The sequence below is a fragment of the Bemisia tabaci genome, chromosome 1 (assembly GCF_918797505.1).
Source record: "Bemisia tabaci chromosome 1, PGI_BMITA_v3".
In the NCBI taxonomy this organism is placed as follows: domain Eukaryota; kingdom Metazoa; phylum Arthropoda; class Insecta; order Hemiptera; family Aleyrodidae; genus Bemisia; species Bemisia tabaci.
Window position 1 is genome coordinate 22,186,639 of NC_092793.1, and position 24,653 is coordinate 22,211,291.

General features: G+C 37.3%; 2 protein-coding genes across 4 annotated transcripts in view; both read left to right on the plus strand.

The window, feature by feature from the left end:
* The first annotated feature begins 98 nt into the window (after nucleotides 1-98).
* mip40 (Myb-interacting protein 40) lies at nucleotides 99-8,441 on the plus strand. Of its 2 annotated transcripts, none has more exons than XM_072298015.1 (7): nucleotides 99-237; nucleotides 1,295-1,412; nucleotides 2,656-2,812; nucleotides 3,553-3,720; nucleotides 6,070-6,289; nucleotides 7,564-7,712; nucleotides 8,171-8,441. In XM_072298015.1, the coding sequence occupies exons 1-7, from the start codon at nucleotides 220-222 to the stop codon at nucleotides 8,190-8,192; spliced, it is 852 nt and encodes a 283-aa protein (XP_072154116.1). In that variant the 5' UTR covers nucleotides 99-219; the 3' UTR covers nucleotides 8,193-8,441. The 2 variants fall into 2 exon arrangements, with proteins under 2 accessions (XP_072154116.1, XP_018913115.2); XM_019057570.2 differs by lacking the exon at nucleotides 99-237 and adding an exon at nucleotides 346-585.
* A 10,818-nt stretch (nucleotides 8,442-19,259) lies between these two features.
* The window catches only part of LOC109041033 (uncharacterized), an 82,986-nt gene continuing 77,592 nt past the window's right edge, over nucleotides 19,260-24,653 (plus strand). The window contains exon 1 of one of the 2 annotated variants that reach the window (XM_019057190.2): nucleotides 19,260-19,697. The gene's annotated coding sequence lies outside the window, so the exon portion shown is untranslated. The remainder of the gene's footprint in view (nucleotides 19,698-24,653) is intronic. The other variant, XM_019057191.2, reaches the window with a different exon arrangement.

Below are 24,653 nucleotides of genomic sequence, written 5' to 3' on the forward strand. Positions count from 1 at the left end.
TAATATGTAAACAGATCTTATCTTGATCAAACGAAAAAAAAAACAAAACAAACAACAGCAAATCCCGAACCTGCGATCTCTTTCATTGATAGGTAGTTGTGTTATCAATTTTTAGTGCACTCTTCTGATGAAAATGTAGAATAAAGACTACTTTTAGACGGCAAGAAGTAACGGCTTTACATTATTTTATTAAAGTTAGCACACAGACCCGAAGAAATAATGAAAATTACTGAAAAGGTAGAGACAAAAGTAACTTCCATAACTTCTACGACGGTTGTATCGGTCAATTAGGCAACGTTGCTTAACCTCAAACATAACCAAGTTCAAATTTCAAATCTCAAATCTCAAATGTTTGTTTTGTTTTCATTCACGGCAAGAGTGTTCCCTGTTCCTTGAAACTTTCTAACTTTGAGCTTTAAAATTCATTCATTCGCAAGTTATTGGCTGTATTATCTTAATTTCTAAGTGTGTGCAAAGTTTGCGCTTTTCATCTCTAAAATACAATCAATCGTTTGATTTTGTAAGTGATCAATGCTCACTGAGAGCGTTGAATAAGAACAAGAATTTAGTGGATAACTGAGGCTTGTAAGTAATTAATCTTTAACTTCTGCATTCATTTCGACATCTAAAACTCTACGAATATAAATTCTTACCAAATGGCATAAAATTATACATTTGTCGAATTAAAGCGAATCACGCCAGAGGGACCACTTCATCAATGGCGCAGGCGGCCTGTATTGTCCACGAGTGGAATCAGCAGGTTTTTTTTGAAATTGATGGACAAAGCTATAGACAAAGAAGACAAAAGGGATACGGAGGGATCCTATCGGTGGAAGTGGGTGGTTGCAATGAACAAAGGAGCTAGGTAATAGACCAACTAACGGCAATCAACGAGAGATCCTTTAGTTAGTCCATTATTTACCCCCTTGGTTGATGAGGACCACCCATTTCAGCCCATAGGATTGCTTCATACTCTGTTTCTCTTCTTTGTCTATCAATTTCAACAATCAGCCCGCAAGCGACATTCTAAAGTTTAGCATAGTTTAATTCGGTGCTCTTTTTTGGCCTTTACCCATTTATTATTACAGCAAGGTCTGTATATGCATCAAAATTCATATCAGCTTGTTGTTTAAACCATTCTGCAACAACACTGCAAGTTCAAATTAATTCCTGAGGCCCCTCCGAAAATTACAGAGGCTGCAAACCTTTTGCACTCCTGTTCCTGTTTTGTTCATGTGAGTCACTTCTCCCCACTACTCTTTATCTTAATGTGCTGATTTTATTGTCTTTTCAGGTTGTTCTGGTCTTTCTCCTGGAAGCAATGCCTCTTACCGTAAAGAAAAGGAAGTCTCCTGTTGACCCTTTGCCTGTCAGCCCTATGAAAATACTTGCCAAAGATCCTAATGTTGATCGTAAGTAATTCTATATATTGACGGCGTAAGTCCTCAATCACATATCTCTTTTGCGGTGTTTGAAAATCTCCGCCTCTGTGTTAAGTTTTTAAAGGAGAACAAGTTGACATCATTCCATGAAGTTTGTGCAGACTTTTCTTTGCACAGAGAAGAAAAATCACGGCAGTTTTAAAGAATTGCCGTTTAGTAATTTTCTGTTTAAAAAATAAAGTATGACAGGAAGTCTGCGACGTTGCAAACCAAGTTATGTGATTGCCAACTTACACCGTCAATATAGTAAGTAACATTGTTAATAAATTAGTGACAAAAAATCCATCTGCAGTGTAAAGCCACTTTTATCCTCATTACTTGTCAGTCCGATTTGATGCTGGCTAGATACATGGATTTGATTTGATAATGTTGCCAGAAGCAAAGGAGTTGAATAGGGACGTTTTTCTCCATGGGCTTTTGATTGGTCGGATTTCAATTAGCTTCTTCTCCAAATGAAATGATTCAAAATGATTTTTTGAACTTTTTAATTTTTTCATAGAATTTTATGGAAGAAAAACTGTACTTACTGCAACCCTGCAAAATTTTTTGCCCCTGAAGCAATTTCTCTCAAGTGCAGTGCATGAAATTCGGGGGAAAAATTATGCACTTGTTCAGCATTACGATAGTGGAACTGGCAAAATGAGTATATCGGTTTGCAGCATTGCAGACTTCCTGTCATACTTTATTTTTACATGCATCACCACTTAACGCCATTTGTTGAAAACTTCATAGATTTTTCCTCTGTATATAAAGAATATTCTGTGAAAATTTGACGCTATGATGTTGGTTTGATCTCCTTTTAAAAATAAAATTGCAAAAACTGCAACCAAGATCCGCATCTATGCAGTTTCACCATTAATATTATTCTTGTGTGCAGTGTTTGAAACTGGGCATGAAGTCTTAGCAGCCATCTGGCCTGCAACTTTTATTCTTAGGGGCCAAAATGAAATATTCCCTTTTCGAAATGTCTCGAGTCAGGAATACGCAGAAAAATCTCAAAAACGGAGTAAGTATAATAACGATTTTCTCAGCAGCCAAGGCTTGGCTGCTAGTTTCATTTCTTAGCGGCCAAAGGCGATTTCTTACTGGCAAATTGCTGTTTGGCCGGTTTGTGTCCCAAACACTGCTTGTATGTATGTGTGCGTCCATGGGAACTCATTAAATTGTTCTTCAAATTCACCCTTGATTCTCATTTACTTCTTTGTTCCATCAGCAAGTGGCAGACTTGTGGATGCAGCAAGGGCAAGATTTTTCAACACTCTGGCTCATGGCTCCACCATCACAAAACCTGTTCAGTTTATTGAAGACAAGGAGGAGGAGGTGGATGAAGGGTCTCCTGAATCCTCCAAACCGGAGCTGGCCCAGAAAACGTAAAGACTTTTTCTTAAATAGTTTTTTAGTTATAGGTTTGATTTTTTTAACAGTTTCATTATAAACCACTTCTGAGTTATTTCATTATTGGGTTATCTAGGGGTGCAGAAAATGCCCAATCACGCACCCGGGCGGGCGAGTGAAAACGTGGAAGGTTGGAAGATTCTGCACCCCTGGGGTTATCTTGTTGACAACCCTTAAAACAATTTTTGAAACATGTTTGTTAGAGGGATCTTTTTCTAGAAGTATTTATTCATCAACTTGAAAAAAATTGTTATTTTTCTCTTTTTTTTAGAAACTTCTAAAATTTTAATAGTGTTACCTCATCCTTGCATATATTTACCTCTTTAACAATTCTATAGAGAATTAAGTATGAGAGGAAAACTCGTATTGTGAAGGCACCTTAAGGAGGTTTTTAAAACTTTCTGGTACATCCTCGAATATACTTAAAAAAAACTTGTGAAAGTGGTCAAGAGGTCGTTAAAAGTCCATTATTTTCTAATTTAATCTATTTAAAAAGACCTGCAAAGTCCATGATTCTACTTTGTAATAGCTGGCATGAATCACACTTCAAGTTCTACAACTTTTCTGGGAATTTAGGAACCTTTTTTGGTTGTTTTAATCCACTTTTAAAGGGTTTTTTTCCAGAAATTCACCGTAATAAAACGTTTAATTTTTACGTTTAAAATTTTAATTAATCAGAGTGTGAGCAATTAAGATAATCTTTATTAAATTTCAGGGAACCAGCTCTCCTGAAAAGGAAACGGAAAGGATTATCGGACAAGCAATCTTTCATTATGAAACTCTTTGATCGCAGCGTTGATCTGGCTCCTTTTGATGATGCCACTTCTTTATATCCTATTTGTCGAGCATGGATCCAGAACACTCCCTCGCAACTTGTAACAGGGTAAGAGAAAGTCATGGTATCCCTAAATTATACAACAATTGACTCATTTATAAGATTATCATATCATTGTTGAGTAAGAGTATGTAGGTCCTCAGGCAGAATCAAATTCAGAGCATTTGTTTGTTCAACTTCAATTCAAAATTTTATGCATTAGGAGTTTAAAATTAACTTTTAAGCATCAGCTTCTTCTCTTATTGCTGTCCATTGAAACAGTATGGTTAATAAAATCAATGTTTAAAATTAGCATTGATTAGATGCATTACATCCAAGAACAAGTGAAAATGCATATTTTCAGCATGAATTTTGTTTTTATTCATTATCAGACTTCTAATTTTTCTTTTCTGCTGATACCACATAGCACTACCATTTACTTAATCAATAAATTTTTGACCTCTCAAAATGTAAGTGATAGGATTAATAGTTAGTTTAAAAAAAACTGTTCGGCACCAGCTGATCTTTGTTAACCCTAGTCTGCCTGAGCCTCTGAACCAACGAGAAAGCCTGAGCGGGGTCAATTTGAACCCAGCTGAAAATCAATTAGTTAGCTATGTTTTTTTCATGTTTTTAGTTAATATCAGTGCACTAACCTTACAGGCCTTAACCATAAAGCATATCTAAGTTTTAAAAAACACGGCGTAGGGTATGCAACCATTTTATCATTCACATGTTGCCATGTTGTTCTCAGCATGAGAAAAAAAAATCATAGGGCTACTACATACTGAAAACGAAAAAAATCTGAAAAATTTTGCTTGTTTCATAAGTTTCTGAAAAAAATTAAAAAGAGAAAAATGAATACGCCTTCAAAGTAAGCTTTTGTGATGCTAAATGGTAAAATATATATTATAAGGATATCTGACCCCGCTCAGGCTTTCTAAGGGTACTCGTGAATTTTTTGATCTCTCATGCACATTTTTTTTTTCCCCTTCAAAATCGTGTTCCTAGATGTTTTTGTAGAGCTATTTGTGAAGGACATAAAATTTCGTGCATACCACGAGAAATGGCAAAAAGTTGAAACTCCTGTGGGATCAATCTGACCCCACTCAGGCAGACTAGGGTTAATGTAGGATCAACAAACTACAAGAAATGGAGTGAGAGTTAAAGAGGCGAGATTTGAAATAAAGTTTATCACTGTATTAATCCGAAATTTGACAGAAATTTTGCACAAAATATTGAGAATGAGAGTGAATGAGAAGTTTGTCGAATTTCCACACTATGATGCACTATCATTGGTTGATACTTGATGAAAATACGCCTGAAGGGCTGAAAAGGCGTAACGTGTTGACACACGGGTCTAGGATGGTAAAGGACCTCGATTTAGGTCCACGTTTATATTGACTTGCTGACGTCACGGGTGGCGAGACAGCAAGTCTATGCGTGATTGGCTGGCTATAATCCATGTAGCTATCAGTTGCAAGTCTAGTAATAAAAGTAATGGAGATGAACTGAATGACAGGATGCAAAGAAGATTTGAGATCAAAAAATGGACTTTTATAAACTGGAAAAATGAATATTAGAAAAAAATTGAAAATTGTTGACAGTAAGTAAAACTCATCTAATTATGCTGGAGATTTAAACACTTATCATTTATTATATCCATGGCTAAAGTCGCAAAATGCATCCCTCAGATTGTGACGTTGTAAGTCTTCACTCATGTTTTCCTTAAACAAAAACTTACCTATAGTTTCCACTAAATTTGTTCGTGGAACTTCCTCACTCATTTAAAAAAAATCAAATAAAATATTGAGGAAAAGTTTGATCAGTTTTTTGGAAGAATATAAAACATAAGTAATGTGAGATTTTGAAGTGTCAATGTTGAGGTACACATGTTTCGCATTTAGTCATCCATATACTGAAAGGATACTGCTACATAATAGCACAAAATTGCTTTTGTTTTAGTTTCAGTTGCTTCTTTTTAAAATCTCACAAGAAGAGTAAAATTAGCCAGAAACATGCCACCATAAAATTTCTCATCAGCTCGGTCACTTTTTTCATATGATGATTGGCGATCAATGTAATCAGCAGAAAATTACTGTAATGATGGCAGTAGTAAAGCCAAATGTCATGGTGAGCTCACTCGTTAAACACATACTGCTTACGAAGCCATCAACAAGTGAGCTCAATAAGAATGAGAATGGATCCATTACTTTTACAGCTTTGCGTTTAGCAGATATCTTGTTTGAAATACTTAAGACTCCATCTCCTATTATTTAAGGAGGCATATATAAAAAATTTTTGTGAAGAGGACTTTACATTTCAACAAACTGTAAAGTATATACATATACAAGATCAAAGACAGCAAGCCTGATGTGATGTTCTAACATTTAAAACTATTTTGACTCTTTTCTGCAGGAAACACAAAAAGAAGAAAGCAGCGATTGCTGAGAAGGCAGATGAAGATACTGATGCTGACTATGACATTGATGAAGTCTTAAACACTTTGAATAGTTCTGAGGAAATTGAACTGAATAAATTGCCCAAACCAAAGCCATTGCTGGAACCTAATGATCGCATCCCGTCTCCAATTTCGGTTGAGAAGAGCACCCTGGATGACTTCATTAATAGAGATCAGGTATGTTTTTCTGACAAGCAGGTTTACAGAAGTTTTACTAAAATCATTCGATTCTCTCTCTGTATTTTTAACTGAATGAATTCTTATTAGGTTGGAAGTTCCTGCCAGGTAATTGAATTCAACTTTTTGTAAATGGACGGTATAATAGAAGGATTACACAGTCAATGCCCTGTTTGCCAGGCTGTAAAGAGTAAAAAGAAAAAAAAAATGAATAAATATCAAGTGTGGTCCCTGTAAAAGTTTGATAACGTCAGAAAAGTTCTCAAGTGTTACAGTGTGTCTACAAGTCTGCAAAATCTCAAAAACAGGGAATCGTTAGGGAACTTCATCAGATAGAATTTTGCAAAATCTGAAAAATGTCAGCATTGTCCGCACAATTAAACTGAGTCTCATTCTGGTTCAGGGGCCAATACCACCAGTCATACTTTAAGAAACGAATAGGGGAATAATTTTCAATAAGAAATTGCAATTTTAAGTAGTTAATTGAATGATGAATATCTGCAGAAAAAAGTTTCATTTGTTTCTATCCTTCGCAAATAAATTAATACCAGACATTTTTTAATTTCAGTTCTAGGTTTGTGATTTGTTAGCATTTAAAATCATGGGAAATTTTGACTTTTGTGGTTGGGGAAAGCCTGGAAAAATCAGGGAATTCTTTTTGTCTAGTCTGTAGACACCTTGATTAATTTAATCATACCAACCAGATTGATTGCAATCTACCAAAAAAAAAAAAAAAAACTGGCAAATATTATGATAGTTTTAAAGACCTAGAACAATTCAGTGAAATTAGAGAATCCTTTCAGAAGTATCTCTAGTTTGAAAAAGAATTTGTTGCTCCAAATTTTGATGGAAAGATGCATGTCCCTAGCTGCTGGGCCAGGGATGATCAAGTAAAATGCCCGCAGTGTTAGGGGAAAGTCAAGGAATTTCCCAACAGTTTTTTACCTGGAACTGTCATGGTATTTAGTGCAGCAATCAATTTTCCAAAATAAGCCACGATTTGACCCAGATCACTTTTTAAGTTTAAATTATAGGAGAATGAATAAGTAAACTCTCTCAATACCATAGGTAAAATTAGAGAAACTCTCTAGAAAATTGATCTTTGCAAAAGTCTTAATGTACTTACTGTCCAATGATAATCCAATGATAATAATCCAATGTTTTGCAGGAAATTTTTTCAGAGGAATTTAAAAATTTTGTTCCAAATCTTGAAGATTTCAGTCAAATCCTGTTGATGGTATCCTTTGATCCATTTTCCTCTTCTTTGCCGACAGGATAAAGAATCTCTACCGACCAGAGACTCCCTTTTGAGTGAACACCGTGAAAAATGGGTGGCCGTTCGGAAAAGCTGGCATGAAGCTGAACGTAAAAATGAAGAGAGGTATAAAGACAGTCGGCTCATTTTGGATGCCATCTATAACAAGTGAGTCACTATTTTCTTTTCTGTTTTCAACTATTCCATCTGATGGGTTGTATTCTCTTTGAATGAAATTTTTTTTTTTTTCAATCAAAGAAATAGTGTTATAGTGCATACCGCATGTGTTATGTTGATGTAAACTTTTTACCTTTTGTCGTTACCTATTACTTTAGGTGCCTTTATTGTCGCACACCATGAAGGGAAATCAAGTCTTTGCAATTTTAAAATTCAGAATTTGAAATTAACATGGAGTGAAATCATAGTTGACAACCATGCATAAAGTATTTGCATAATATTTATTTTTTTAATTTTTTTCATTTGGCAGGGGATGCATTTAAAATTTTACCTAATTTTTTTGTGTGGATCATTTATCTTTCAAGACTGAAGATTTTTTTTCTTAGTAAGATTTTATAATGTTTGGCTTCTGCAAGTTGTTCACCGTAATAATATTCGTTTTGTTTCAGAGCACAAAAACACTATCAATAATCATGGGGAGGAATTTTCAATCAGGAGATAAAAGCGTTTAGATGAAAACTTGACCGCCAAGGGTCCTCTGAAACGTAGTTAATTCTCTACGAGTAAAATGCAGCATTCATAATGAAAATAAATGTAATTGATAAGTACAGTTATTTTGTTGCATACATGTGAACATTCTTTCGCAATTTGTGCCAGGTGTTTGTACTTTTTAATGTATATATATAGATTAGCTTTAGAATAAAGATAAGTACAAAATTATCCTTTTTTTTCTCTTCATCTTAGATATCACCCTTCAAATTAAAAAACCAGTGTAAGAGACTAGCAATGGGGTCGAACGTCAAGAGGTGTGGCCATTAGAAAACATGGGTGTTGAAGGGAAAATTAGAAGCAATTATTGATCACCAGCTCATAAGTGTGATGTGATCAATTTATTAACTGATCATTAATTTTTTTTACTATAGTACAAAAATTTGTAGCAGAGGCAGAAATTGTCATTTAAAAAATTCAACTCCTTTGTTTTTCCTTTTGTCTTTGAATGCATCATTACACCAGGAATTACACCAGTAAAAACAGAAATCAGTTGAAAATTGCTCTAGAAGTAGGTAGTCCAGCGAAACAAAATTAAAGTTTCTGTGTCAAGTTTTTAATTGGCTTTTCGCTATTTTCTTGTTTCATTAAACTTGAAATATAATGTGAAAATAGGAAAATATATTTTAAGTAGTGTTATTAACAAATCACCACCTCAAACCTATTACCTCACTACCCAAACAAACCCAGAATGAAAGATGAAATGAGGTTGGCAATAACTTTGGCTTTGCAGAATGACATTTCCCCTGTGGTAAAATGTAATTACCCCATGTTTTTTTTTTTTTTTTTTTTGGAGGGAATTTTATTTAATTACAACGTAACTACTACAAGTGTTTCCTTGTATTTATCTACATGATTTAAAACTGAACTACTTGCATTAAAATTTTCAGAGTAACGTTAGATAACTCAACGATTATCTAAAAGAACAGGAATTATAAAATTCTCTATCTTCTTTTTTCGGGATATTAAAACATAGGTATAGGTTTTTAGTTTAACTGTTTAACATTCTTCCTTTTGCACTCCATTCACACTCTCATTCATATCTTTCAGACTACTTAAAAAGTAAATCTTGATGGAAGTCCAAAGGTCTTCAACCTTTTTAACCTTTTCACTAAAATTGTATTATACCCCATGTAAGCAACCATTATGAACCATTGAGGCTCTCAAATAATTATTTTTCGTATGCAAAGTGTATTATTGTACAGATCTTTTATGTACCAAAACTCAAGGTATCAAAATATTATGTGGAATTCTTTTATAAGAGGGCTTGGGCGAGAAGATGATTTATTAAGTAATCGACAAATTCACATTGTGATAGTTAGTTATAATAGTATTTACAAATGCATAATAATCTTTAGTGCAATTTTTCAAAGTCTTTGATGACATATTTTTTAAAAAGAATGCTAACTGCAATAACTCGAAATTCTTTCTGAGTACTCCTGAGTGTGTGATGGTAACGGCGGAAAATTCTAAAAACATTATGTTGATTTTCTCTTAGAAAATTAAAATGATCGGAAATACATACGTGTTTTTCGGCCTTAGCCAACGATTGTTTCGCCTCTGCATCGTTATTCAGACGCCTTCATCTTGTAAGATAGGCAAAGTATCCTACATTCTCAGTATGAGAAATTGCCCTCTGTCGAAAATGAAGGCGTTTTCATCGCGCTGACGAGTGAAAACACGAAGCGCACGGCTGCATGGAGCACTCGCACTGCCAACGAGTTTTACAATCTTAACGGATGTCTTTTAACATCCTTTGATCGCCATCCAACTTTTAAATCCATATCGAAGGTACCTAAATTAGGTAAGGTCTTTGGGGGAATTGAAGTCTCTATGACAAAATTAAAAATTTCTGGGTGTTGTTTGAGCGACGACTACGTGCATGTTTCTGGATATCTCAATATTCACGGCGGAAAGGATCTCCTACTTGAGGAGGTTTCCCCTCCTAGGATAAATTCTGTGATGAAAAAAGTCGAGAAAAAAAAGTATTACAAATGCCTGAGTCAAAACTGATACAATTTTCGAAAATTAGACTTGATGAAACTGCAGCTAATCCCTGGATTAACTGAGATAGAAGAGAAAAATACAGAAAGTAGTCACGTGTTAAAAACCTAAAAATGGGCATATTGGCAATTAATATTACTCTCGCGGTGAGGCGAGTGCAATGAGTGCATTTGAGTGTAATTTTTCCATATGGATTAAAACAACGATAAGTAAGTACCTACATTAGCGAAATGATAGCAAAAAATTTCCCACTTTAAAAGCATTAATCAGAGGACGTTTAAATCCTTATGAACGATTGCACATCGACGGTGAAACTACCAAACCACGTATCTCGGTTTGCGACGTCGCAGACTTCCTGTTATACTTTATTTTTTAAATGAAAAGCTACTTAACGTCCAGTCTTGAAAATTTCCGTGATTTTTCCTCTTCGTGCGGAGAAAATTCTGTGAAAATTTCAAGGAATGATACTGATTTGGTCTACTTCAAAAAAATAAAATGTGAGCGGAGATTTTTAAACACCGCAAACGAGATACGTGGTTTGGTAGTTTCACCGTCGACATGCGATCGACACTAATGCACGGAAAGTTTGAAGAAAATTCAAGGCCCATCAGTTTAATTGAGATCCGATTGCATAGCAGGACGTAGGCGACGTTGCAAATCTCCTGTCATACCTATACTTTCTCAAAGAGGGTCTCTGATCATCATTTTTGCCATAAAAAATTATATGTGATTTTTTTGCGTTCTTCTTTCGTTGAGGATGCTCTCTGAAAATTTTCGCTGAAAAGTTGAGAAGTATATTTGTCCGAAAAAAAAAGGGAATAAAATATATGAGCATACATTTTCAAACGCCGCATTTGAAACTCGCGCTGTTAGAGTTTTACTATCAATTTGTGTTTTACAACTTTTAAAGGTCACAAAAATTGATCACAAATAAACCCGGTCATGGAGAAGAATGAAAAAAAGAAGGGTGAAAAACGAAAAAAAGAAAAAAAAATTGGTACCATTGTGATAAAATCAACCATCCCTTCAATGCAAAGATAAGGAAAAAGCAAGGTTTCTTAGCGCTATTCAGAATTTATTAATAACTCGCGCAGTTTGTACATTCAGTTTCATTCGAAAAACTTTCAGGAATGAATCCTTAAAAATGAAATCACGATTTTGAGTGTATTTGGAGGGTTCTTTAGCTTAGAGGCTTTACCATTCGTATTACGTAAAGGGCGCATTACGTAAGGGTGCATATTTTTATAGTGTTTAAACATGCACTTCTCGGGAAATTTATATTGTGTAACATATTCGTGACTCTCCGGCACAGAAAACACTTCGAGGCAATCTATTTGTGGCGGGCACTACCTGGTACAGAGAAGTTATCTAAGATTTTGGAAATTTCCGAACAAATTTTATGGTAATTTGGCATTTCATTGTGCTTTATTAATGATTCGGGAAACACAAAGGAAAGCTTGGAGACTTAAACGCTACGTAGAAAAGTAAACCAATTCCTACTGTGCATTGTTCCCCATTCGTTCAGTCTTGCTGGCCAAAATACCTAGCCATCGTGAAAAATATATTATTCTCTTCTAGCACATAAATGAGTGGGAAATGGAAAGCTTGGAGACTTAAACGCTGCTTAGAAAATTAGACCATTTTGTGGCGCGACAATTCCCTATACTTTCAATCCAAGAGGTCAAAATACCTAGCTATTGTGAAAAATATTGTCTTCTCTAGCACGTTAATTAGTTAGGAAACACATAGACCAGCTTGGAAACTTAAACGCTGCGTAGAAAAGTAAACCATTTTATGACATTACAACTCCCAGTTCGCCAAGTCCAGTTGCGGTCATGATGATAGCCCATGATGAAGGACATTTCCGTGCCCAACACCCGTAATGTTAAGTCTCACATAAGTCACCTTTAAGCTGAGTCTAAATGTCGAGAAATTAAATTATGAGATGGTGAGCGTGTAAACCATAGGTACAGCTCGAGCATGTTTTTTCTCTCTCTGGTCACGGCGTCCTAGCTGAGTGTAAGCAAAGATAATGAAACTATTTAGGTACTAAGAGAGTTTTACAATTCCGAACAATTTTCAAGGGTTGAGCGCCTATTAACCCGCAAAAAATTACCATGAACTTGAAAATGATGCTTGAGTTCCAACACAAAATAAGTATATTTTTTCTTCGGAGTCTCAAAACTCAATTTCATCTTACCGTTTTTCTCGGTTTCAAGTGAGCAACAAAATGGCCCGGGTCCCAGAGGGGGCCCGTGTTACCCGTGAAAAACCACTACGAATTCACATGCAACCCTAATTTCGTTAGAAAAAGTGAAAAATTTACCCTAAAAGTTTCGCAAAAGGTGAAAAGATTTTCAGAAACACGCTGGTGCACTGTAGAATTCTTCATAAATTTTCAAAGAAGTATACTTCTTGGAAAATTTCTATCTATTTTCAAGATTTTCAGTCCAGAGGGATATTTTTAGTAACTGCGTTTCATTTTCTTCCGTCGTCAGATGCTAAGAGTCTCCAGTCTGGGCATCCTCGACTTCAATGGCTCATGGCTCAACTCCCTTGCCATAGACAAACGAAGGGGGAGTCCAAGGGGGCCCTGCCCCTCAAATAACTGAAAATAATATCATATGCCCCCCCCCCCAAAAAAAAAAAATAAAAATTTTCCAGATGTTTTGAATGCAACAATTCGCATGTATTTTGTGCTGAAAGTATTAAAAAAAAAAAAAAAACAAAAAAAAAAAAAAAAAATAAAACATTCCGCAGAAATTGATGGAAATATTCTATATGGAAGCTTCAAAATGCGTCCGATTAGTCGTATAAATTCTCAAATTTCTCGGGGGATGCCCCTCGGACCCCCCCCCCCCCTCCGTGCTTGGGGCCCGGACCTTAAAACTGGTACCAGGGCCCGAGATGGGATGTGGCGATCCTGCATGAAGGCTATTTCCATTTAAATCTTCCGTCACATTCATACGGCGCAATGATACAACTATTTGAACTCTCCGGAATGCGTGAGGTATCACGCCGCATTTGAAGGCGTTTTCAAACAGCCTAGTTCCGATAACGCCGGATTATCGTTTTGCATAGTTCATATTCTTTTGTTATATTCCGTACCACTTGTTTATTTTTAATCCTCGTAGAAAAACCACCCATTTGTAAATACAATTCTAGCTGAAGCGCACTTCAGCTATGCATTCACCACTGCAAAAATGTTAGAGGAAATCGACAAGCCCAGCGTGCATGGAGGCTATTTCTATTTAAATCTTCCGTCACATTCTTACGGCGCAATGATACAACTATTTGAACTCTCCGGAATGCGTGAGGTATCACGCCGCATTTGAAGGCGTTTTCAAAACAGCCAAGTTCCGTTATCGGAATAATCGTTTTGCATAGTTCATATTATTTTGTTTCCATTTCTAACCACTTGTTTAATTATAATCCTCCTATAAAAACCACCCATTTGCTAAATACAATTCTAGCTGAAGCGCACTTTTGTTTTGAATGTAACAATTCGCAAGTATTTTGTGCTGAAAGTATATATATATAAAAAAAAAAAAAACATAATTATTCCCCAGAAATTGATGGAAAAATTCTTTATGGAAGCTTCAAAATGCGTCCGATTCGTCGTATAAATTCTCAAATTTCTCGGGGGGTGCCCCTCGGACCCCTCCCCTCCGTGCTTGGGGCCCGGACCTTCAAACTGGTACCAGGGCCCGAGATGGGATGTGGCTAGCCTGGAGTTTTCACTGGGCACTTTTTCCGGTACAAATGCATGAATGGATTTTTCCACTAGCAGTCAGTCGTGCAACAGTAATCTAAATGAAATTACCTCGGAGCGTCAGCCGTTATCACTAGATATCATCATTTTGGCAGTATTTAAATTTCTGTTCATGTAGATGACCTCGAAACCTCCTGAATCCAGATCGATGTGAAACTCAGACAGATTTTATTTCTATCAAATGGAACTATGTGCATTAAGACATGGGCCCTGAGACCCATAAGAATTTGTGCGTAACAGGGCTCACGCCATAATGCACATAGTTCCGTTTGATAGGAATACGTCCATTTGAATTAACCTCTTTCATGTCTTTTAAACAAAAATATCCTACTTTCGACCACTCAGGCTGTTTGATTTGCTCAGTTTGACAACATATGTATTGAGGATATGTCTGTAATTAATTAGAGATTTTTCATAAGTTGTCTTTGTTTAACCAGTGAATCTCTGCCGATACTCAATTAATGTATTTTTTCGTCTTCTTCTATCGAGGAAGGAGGGGGTTGGGGCTGCTTAGTTCTATTGAACTTAATGCTGAAACATTGTATCTGAAATTTTACGCAATTTAAAAATACGAAATCAAAATGAAGTATTTCCCGGAACTTTACAAGATTCTAGAAGTATAATGGAAATGGGTTTCAATTTCCCGTTTAATTTCAAAATTAATTGTAAAAAAATTACATTTTTTTATTGTTTGGTGTTTTTGAGTAAAGGTTGTATTTATATATAGCTCGCTCAGACTGAATATTTTATTTTTTCATGAACACAATCTCTTGAAATTGCGTGAAATATTGTTAGGAATTTTCAGCAATGTTTCGCGCCGAAAAAAGAAAAAAATCTTCGGGTTTTTTCTGCTAGAAAACGGAACAAGAGCGGAGATTTGCAACGTCGCAATCGGATATGCACACTTTTTAACTGTAGCCATCGATGTGTCACTTTTACTCCTCACAATACCCTAATAAGCACTGTCACTCGTTTCTTTTTTCCGAAACTCGATCAATTTTTTTTTTTTTTATTTTTTTTTTTCTATTTTAAATTATTTGCATTTTGTACAGTCTTCCAATCTTCTCCTTAAACATTTCTTCATTTTACTGGATCAAACAGAGACTATGTAATCGCTGTCGACACACAGATACGTAATAATCGATGTGACGTTGAGACAGCCTAAAGCAATGAGCTGACAACCAGCAGATTCTATTTATGTCTCCAGATGCTGGATTTCATGGTTACTGATGATCTTATCAGGCCGATTTCAGAAGAGGTCCGATGTGGCATCGAATTCACCGTCCGTACCTAGCTAGTGGAGGATTTTCTGAAAAAATAAAGCATAAAAAATTGATCAAGTAAGGAGAAAAATACTAATAAATGTAAACAACATTTTGCTGTTAGAGGAGGTCTATATGAGTTACATCTTTTTTGGTTCTCTTAAAAGCAAGACCTTGAACTGAAAAGCTCATATTTTGAGTTAATCACATGGAACACGATGACGATATTTGTGGGGCTTGGAAGACAAGGCGCATAAGTGCAGTTTTTGCTATTTCGAGAAATACGAGTTTGAAGTTTCAAAATTACATGGACCCTTATGGCGGAGAGAAAGTTCAAACCGACTTTTTGATGCTTAAAAATCTGAATTTGAGAGCGAATTTTTCACAGAATATGCATTAAGATTAGTTTCATTGGAAATCGTTACTATCTCAATTTTTTCAAAAACTGCACTTGTCCGTCTTGTCCTCCAAGCCCCTCATTCTAACTCGGCCTTAGTATGAAGGTCAGGGTGAAATGTCATAACATCTCCAAAAACTTCCTAAAATGGAGCAAATGGGTTTGTTGCACGTAAGAGATGATACACAGTCAAATGAATCAATGTGCCATTGGTAAAGTTGTACAAAAATCACGATATGCACATCAAAAATGTCTAGAATCCACTCCCAAGCGCTCAGTCTGCGTAGGATTCAACACCCTATCTAAATGTCGAAGGTCGGCAACAAACCCTTCTTCAGTGGCGTGGCGTGAATAATCGATTATCGATATCTCGCCATTTGAAGCTATGGTAAAGAATCGATTACTAAGCTGTTCGCTGCGAAAACCCTGATAATCGATCTTTTTTCATAGGTTTAAATGGCATATCAATCGATATATCGCAATTCACGCCACGCCACTGCCCTTCTTACCAGCTCTTACCTTCTCTCGCCAAGAATCCCTGACATTTTTGGAGACTCAGGGATTCCCATGAGCCTTAGTGGCCATACCCTCCCTATGCACTCCAGAGGAGCTCCTCTATACCTAACGTGACTACTAACCTAACGCAAGGATAGCGCTACCGTGATAGCGAAGAGAGCACTAAGGATCAAATTTTCGAAATCGAGTTTCCTTCTAAATTAGACTAATCTCTTTTAGGTGATCTCACTGAAATAGCTAAAACAGAAAAATTCATCTTATTTGCATGAAAACGAGACTCATGAGATAGCCGTGAGTGCGCAAAAAATGACTCAGTTCCAGGCAAAACAGCAGTAAGTGACAGTATTCCTCCAGAGAGCCAATTAAAACAGTGCTTTCAAGTAAAGTGCCGCCCTCCTTTGCCAATTGCTAACTTGAGAATGTATTTGTTGTGTGTCCAAAACGCAACCACGAAAGCATGCAGTAGACAGCACTTACGGCTGCCTTGCCTGACAATAACCTAGCATGAAAATGAAAATACCCTTTCTATGTACACTGGAAACAAAAATACATTGGATTTAGAGTCCAGACTCTTAAAAACATCGACAAGAAAAAGTACTCTTGATTCAATCGGATTTTTGCTTAAATCAAGAACCAAGCCTCTTAATTTGAGTGGATTTCCTTTTGATTTAAGCAAAAATTTGATTGAATCAAGAGTACTTTTTCTTGTCGATTTTTTTAAGAGTCTGGACTCTAGATCCAATGTGTTTTTTCCCCAGTGTAATTGAAATAAAATCAGTCGATTTTTGATCATCTAAACGATTTCTAAGCGTCTTTCGGACGAATAGTGATGATTTGAGAAAGAACAGAGGCTTCTTTCAATAAAAGTTTCCGGTCTGAGTACTCCGAGCCCGTTTTCCCGAAACTTCATTTTTGCACTTAATGCTCTCCTCGGTATCACGGCAGAACAGTGTGGGTTCTCTAAAATTCATTGTCTCTGCCACGGATCCTGCCTGGAAGCTCGACCGGGCTCGGAGCCGGATCAACTAGCTGCCAAAATTCGACGAGGCCGATGTTTGAGCGATTTGATAATTCATTCACGCGAGATCTCCTCATTTTCCCGGGCGGGTCCTCGGGTCGTCGTTTGTCACTCCTACAAATTGGTGCGCCGCGGATCACCGGCTAATCCCCTGCCCCCTCCCTCCCCCCGCAACGCGCGTTCTGGCCAAGATTTTGCGGCCGCTCTTCGTCGCTGGTTTGCGGTACGCCGCACTGTTGGCCCGAAAACGAAAATTTTTAATCGCGTTCAGTGACGACGGAAGTACACTGGAAACCGCTTCGAGATGGGGAGGGGCTGAAATTATTTTTTGCCGGTTAATTGTTTCTCTGTGAGCGAAACATATGCCTCACTCCCCCTCAAACACTGGAAAAAAAACACATTGGATCTAGAGTCCATCAGACTCTTGAAAACATTGACAAGAAAAAGGACTCTTCATTCAATCAGATTTAAGCTTAAATCTAGAGGGAGTCCGCTCAAATTAAGAGGCTTGGTTCTTGATTTAAGCTAGATTCTGATTGAATCAAGAGAATTTTTTCTTGTCGATGTTTTTAAGAGTCTAGACTCTAGATCCAATGTTTTTTTTTTTCCCAGTGAAAAAAAAATCTCAGATCATTGACAGCTATTGGCTTCGATCATTTTCTTTGCGTTTGTTGGACCGATTTTTCCTTGAGTCGCGTCATTTTCGAAGGGAATGACTTCAAGTTTCATCCAAGTGAGGAGTCAACGTTACACAGTTAAAAAACTTTTTTTTGGCAACTTTTTAATGGCCAGATCAAGTAAAAGGACCTTGTCGATCAACCAAATTTTTGGCTAAATTGACCGAGACCGTAGGCCGCTCTAAAACATCTAGGGATGAAGAAGATGTCCTACTGAACTAGTGCACTCTTCTTTCTCTCGATATTACTCAAACGTTGCGACTCTTGAGTGGCTATTACCCATGCGATCCGAACTCGATCCTGGCAACTGGTGAGGCAGTTTGAGGGTGAAGGGCGTCAAAACGCCTTCAATTTCGTGCGTATGCAGCATGGACACCCATGGAGACCGAATAGTTGCATCGTGTCTGATTATTAACAACACCGGAAAAAAAGTGAAGTTGATTTAACATCATGGATGTAAAAAAAGTGTGCGAGAACTTGTAAAATGTTGAATTACCCGCTACAGCAGTTAGATTTACATCTTGGCATTGCTAAAGTAACTGCTGTGGCGGGTAATTCAGCATTCGATAAGTTCTCGCACACTTTTTTTACATCCAAAATGTTAAATCAACTTCACTTTTTTTCGGTGAAGGTTGCTAATTTTTAACGAAAAAATTTGGTCAATGTGACCCGAAGATCTGGTCAAAGTAACCCGAAGACCAGCGAGTCCATCAGTGATGCTTGTGGCGTACGAGATATTCCCAAGTGGATCAGTGTGAGGAGGAGAATGTGGTAGGAACACGTTGACCGAATTGATGAAGAGAGACTAGCCAGAATTTGTATGACCGGACAACTCTCAGGGGAAAGATTACCTGGACGACCCGCCTAAGGGATGAGCACAAAGCTGGCTCTCTTCTCCCGAGAATGATTGAGTGCTTCATTGCAGTTTGATAGGTTTGGCGAGTCATTTAAAATTCCGATTTTTTTTTATTTATCTTTTCTTTTTGAATGTGCTCGATACTGAATAGGGAGAAGAGGAGCCTACAGAAAACTAACCAGAAAATACACTGGAAAAAAAAACACATTGGATCTAGAGTTCAGACTCTTGAAAACATAGACAAGAAAAAGGACTCTTGATTCAATCAGATTTAAGCTTAAATCAAAAGGAAATCCGCTCAAATTAAGAGGCTTGGTTCTTGATTTAAGCTTAAATCTGATCGAATCAAGAGTATTTTTTCTTGTCGATGTTTCTAAGAGTCTGGACTCTAGATCCAATGTGTTTTTTTTTTTTTTTTCCCAGTGTAGAGCCGAACGTTTAGATGACTCTTTTTTCCGTTTCTAAGCTTTATATTTCCCTTGAGTTGGGTTGTTTTGGAATGGAGCGAATTGAGTTGACTGTGCGGCGGGCGGTCCCACCCTGCACCCCTCGCGGCGGCAGCGGACGACCGCGGCGGAACCGTCAACGCCCGTCCCAAACATTCGCCAATGAAGCGCGTCGCGCGTCACTCCGGGCCCGATTCCCAGGGCGAATTTTCCTACAAAATTTCCCGACAAATTTCTCGCCGTCCAGTGTACCCGACGAGCTACCTCGCACAGTCGCACCTCCTTCCCGCCCGCCCCAACTCCCGTCGTCTCCTTCGGCCCGCCGTTTTTCGGCACTTCGCAAAATTCGAGGCTCTCTGATTTCGGATTTCGATTTGCCCCCCAGTTAAGACCACGCGACCGCCTTGTGATAACGTGCCTTTGTGTTGTGCTCATGTGATTTTTTGCGCTTCTGTGAATTTTATGCCTCTCAACTTAAGGTGAGGTCAAATTTTTAACAATTTTCTTTTTTATTTCATCGATTTTTGTTCTATTTTCCCCCCGGTTTTGTGCTTTATTTCAACGGATATTGATTACGCAAGAGTAAATGGAGACTCAATCAATCCGATTAGTACCAACAATATTTTTAAAATATTGGTAGGTCCTCAATCATTTCTTACATATTGCTGTTGCAAGGGAGATTAAAACAATAATGAAATTTAGCCTCTTCTCCCACAAGAGGAACAAAATGTGATGAAAACTGTGATTGTTTCTTCTTAAGACCAATATGAATGAATAAATAACAATAAATAAAAACATTTTGCAACTTTGACGGTTCGCAGACATTAAAGTAAGGAGATTTCTTTGGTCGCAGTTGTTATTTTTTACTTTACATAACTGAATGACTCCCCTTAATTTCCTCAAAACGGACATTTTGTGCATATCATCTCTTGAAATTTCAGGAAATAAGATTTGCCATGAGATTTTCTCTCAATTCTGCCCCATCATTGGCGCGTGTGGTTAAATGAGTGAATTACGCTGCTAATATTCATCGTCAGTTGAGAAAAAGTTTTTGAAAACGTAACCGTAAGGGACCGGTCAAGTATTACGTAAGCCATTTTAGTCGTCTTGTTTACCCTCTCGCCCACCTGTAATAGCCAACTTCTCACCCCTTCCCTTTGAAGCCTTGCTTGGCCCTTCTCCCTTCTCTCCTCACCAAATTTCTCCAAAAAATATCGTAGGAAACCTTGGAAAATTCCAGGAACAAATTATTTCTTCTGGCAAATATTATTTATTTTTAATGGGGAGCTTTACGTGAGCCTGATGGACCCAGCACCCCTTTCCTCGCTTATGACCTTGCAAGACAATAAGTTGGTTTGCGTAAAACTTGGTCTTTAAGCAATTTTTTAGTATGAGAGTCCAGGATGGAATCCTTGTTTCGCAATTTCAGCCTCTATATTATGACCATTTTTAAGTCTTCAGTAATGAGTGAAATGGCTCCGACATGCAATATCAACTTTTAAAGAAAACATACACTTGCGATAAAATGCTTCTCGCCGTTTTTTAATAAATTGAAAAAAATATGTAATGTTCCCCCGATGCCTAATTTAGAACTCACTTCTAAAATATGTTAACTCTAAGCCGTCAAAAATTAATAAATAAGTACAATACTTCGGAAGATCATGAGTCCCAAAATTTCAAATATTTAGACATTGCTCTCCTCCTGCCCTTGGTTTTTTTTGGAGCTATCTTCGAACCCCGCCTTTACTTTTAGTACCTTAATCACCAGAATGCAGTTACATTTAATGGCTCAAAAACTTTCCATCCTGCGGCATTTTTCTTGCCTTTATTTTGACGACTTCGCCGTCACCAAGGCATTCTCTCTCTCGGATCTCTCTCTAATCTCTCGATTTATTTATTTTTGCTTTTGTTTCTTTAAATGTTGGCCAATAAAATGGATTAAAGGCATTAATCGATCACCAATCGGTCCTTGTAACAGTGCGAATTGAAGCTCGTTCTGATCGCGAACCTTGCTTTTTTATTCTTACGGGGACTTTAACGCTCGGTAACAAAGTATTTTGTTCTTCAAAAGAATCGAATTTTCTGGTTAATTTCAGAAATTTCGTATTTAATCTTGATATAAGTTTAGGAATGAGGGCTTTTTTTCATATATTTATCGCCAATTTCTTAAGAAAGGAGCGTTGGAACCCTGCGCTTGGGTGCCGTAAAAACTAATCGTTTCAACAGAATCTAAGTACTCCAAATGGGCAAAGTAAAAGATTATGACTGTCAAATCGAAGGGAGTTTCAAAGTTTCATGTTGGCAAAATTTCATCTAACTGTTCAGATTTTTTAGTGCATCTGTTTTATTATCATCACGTCTTCACCACCAGCAATTTCTCTGAGCAGTAACTGCTCCTCATTTTAAATTGATTTTGAATCTTTCTTTATGCCAAAATTGATCAATTGCCCTTTGACTCTGAGGAATTTGACGAACCACTTTTTCCTCATTAAAAACTCACCTACTTTCCGCCAGGGGCGTTTTTGCATGGAAAATTCAGAGGAAACAGAATCGATTGAAGAAGGGAATGGTGGCAAGTGGCAACGTATATTGTTTTTTAGCCTTCAATTCTTGAGGTGGGCTAAAAAACATCCTCCATACAGCACGTACAAAAAGACTTATATCTTGCGTTATCCACACATCTTGGTGCCCGAAACGACGTCCTGGGTGCCGATTATTGGAATTGATAGACGAAGCTATAGACAAAGAAGACGAAAGAAATATGGAGGGATCTTATTGGTAAAAGCGGATGGTTGCAATGGACAAAGGAGGTAAGTAATAGACACACTAACGGCAACCCACGAGAAACTCTACAGTTAGTCCATTAATTTCCCCCTTCGTCTGTAACAACCATTCGTTTCAACCGATAGGATCGCTCTATGTTCAAGATGTCTTCTTTGTCTATCGCTTTGTCTATCAATTTCAATAATCAGCCCGCTGGTTTTTAGCGAGCAGCCGTGCCTTCCTGGCGTATGCATAAAACACCACTGATTTTCCCGCTCAAATAAAATCACCCGCCAATACGAGTTCCTGATGGACGACGGTCAATGCAGCGGTTTAATCATGAGGAGCATGCACACGCGGGGCCTTGACCCCCGGGGGACGGCCGGGCCGAAATCAAGTGCGTTAGTAGGTCTTTTCGGTAGCCGCAGTCGGGCACACTCGGTTCCGCTCTCAATGGATGCAAATTGAATCGCATATCAGTTCGATTTCATTGTTTCAAATCTGTACTGCCATACCGCCGTGCTGAGGAAACACAGTATGAACACCCGCAAGTTGCCGAATTTCCTCTGCTACAGCACGATTTTTTCGGGAAACTAAAGAATTTTTTAAAAAAAATTTAAAATATCATACTCACAACTTAATGATGTTTTCCTGAAATTTTTAAGGGAGAATATTCTTTATTTTTTCATAATGTTGAAAACTTCATGGGGAATATCTGGCATCATCCAACTACTCTTACGGCGTTCTTCCTTAGCATGGCACCATACCGCTAGCTCCCATTGTCGCGTTGCCGTCCTCCTAACGTGTATATGGCCCTCGCCCGAAAGTTCTTACTCTCTCTTTTTCTCCCTCGGGAGATTTGCTCACATGACACGTGCCCTTTCTGTCAACATCTATTTGGATGACTTTAAACCTCGAAATTGTGTTTTTTCAGTGGCATATGCATGGTCAAAGTCGAAAAATTTATCCCTATCGCAAACTTTTATCCAATTACATTTTCTTTCTTGGATGATTGGAAAGATTAACAGATAGCGGCGTGCGTGGCGTAACGTTTTTTGCGATGCATCGACTGATCTGCCATTTAAACCTATGGAAAAGGATCGGAGTGGATAAAGGATAAACGGAGTGTTCGAAACGAACATCTTAAATGGTCAATTTTTTACCATAGCTTCCAAATGGGAAAATATCGACTTAATCGATCATTTACGTCTCGCCACTGTCACAGAGAACGTCAATACACTCTCTCGAGTATTTCTTTTTAAAAAAAAGTAAAAAAAAAGTAAATTAACAGATAGATAAATAAATAAACAGATAGATAAATTAATAGATTGATAGATATATGGATAAATAAATAATAAAAAAAAATCCTAAGCGGAGATTCGCAATGCTCCGCTTGTAGATACGTATCTTTCAACTTTACCCATAATTTTTTTGCATATATCTTGGGAAAGCACTACTAAACTGCATTACGCGTTGTTTCGTATCCTCTTACTATTTATTTTTTTGACATGAACTAAGCAACTATCTAGATTTTTCGTGCACTTTAATGTATTTTACAGCCTTAGCATATTAAATTCTACTGAAATGAAAATCATAATATTCTGAATAAGTTTTTAAACTTGGCCACCCATTTGAAAAAAAAACAGAGTTCCGAAGAATGCATCGCAGATTGGGAAATGCATTTATTCCTTGGTTCTTGGGAGTGCTCTTCAGCGTTGTTGACTCTCTCGACTCTAGTCGATAAATAAAACCACCAAGAAGATCCGAGATGTAGTATGTCCTTTTGCAAGGTTGTCCTGTCGTAAGTGAAAAGTGCATACATTACTCTGATTTTGGTGCTTGCAGTTTTTAAGAGCTCATTGTTTCGTCTGAGGGTGCGTTTCTTGTAGTTGCTGTTTTTCTTTCTTTATTTTTCATCGGAAAAGGTAGATAAATAAAAATACCGGGTGGCGACTACATGCTACTTTAATAGATTCCTAGACGCTGGGAAATGTTTATGATCGCGATAAAGCACACACAAATCGGACAATAACATGAGAGCGGCCATTACAAAAGGGGGGATAAAGGCCCCAGTTCCAATTAAGAAAACAATCCGGAGATATGCGCGGTGTGCCGGTGTGCGAAATAAATCCAAGCGCTCTCCATCCGATGAGTCGATAGGTATGGTATCCGTCGACAATAGAAACCGTTTCTAAATTCCAGACACAGAGATCAAGAAAATGGAAAATTTAAGCACTCGGTTTTCTTTGCATTCTGATGGATTCAATAAGTTTTCTCGCAATTTAGAGTTTAGTATAATTTCCGGGTAAGTGAAAAGCTGCAAAAAGTTTTTTGCCTGAGTTTATCCTCCATCGTGATTAGGAAATGTGATATCAGGGACACACAGAGAGACAAATGCTTTAATTTAAAATGACCCTATCGGGCTAATACGAGCTTTTCAATTTTTCAATTTTTATTTTCGTCGAAATCGTGTCTGAAGTGCTGCCAAACTAAATGTATAATACCTGACTTGTTTGGAAAATTCTGTCTTTCAAATAGTCTGACACCCCGAGGAAACTCAATTCCCCTGTAAGATAGGTAATTCTTTTTGAAAATGATTCTTGCAGTTTAAACAATTAAGATCTGTTCGATAAGCATGACATTTCGGCTGAATTCAAGGGGCAAAGCATCAA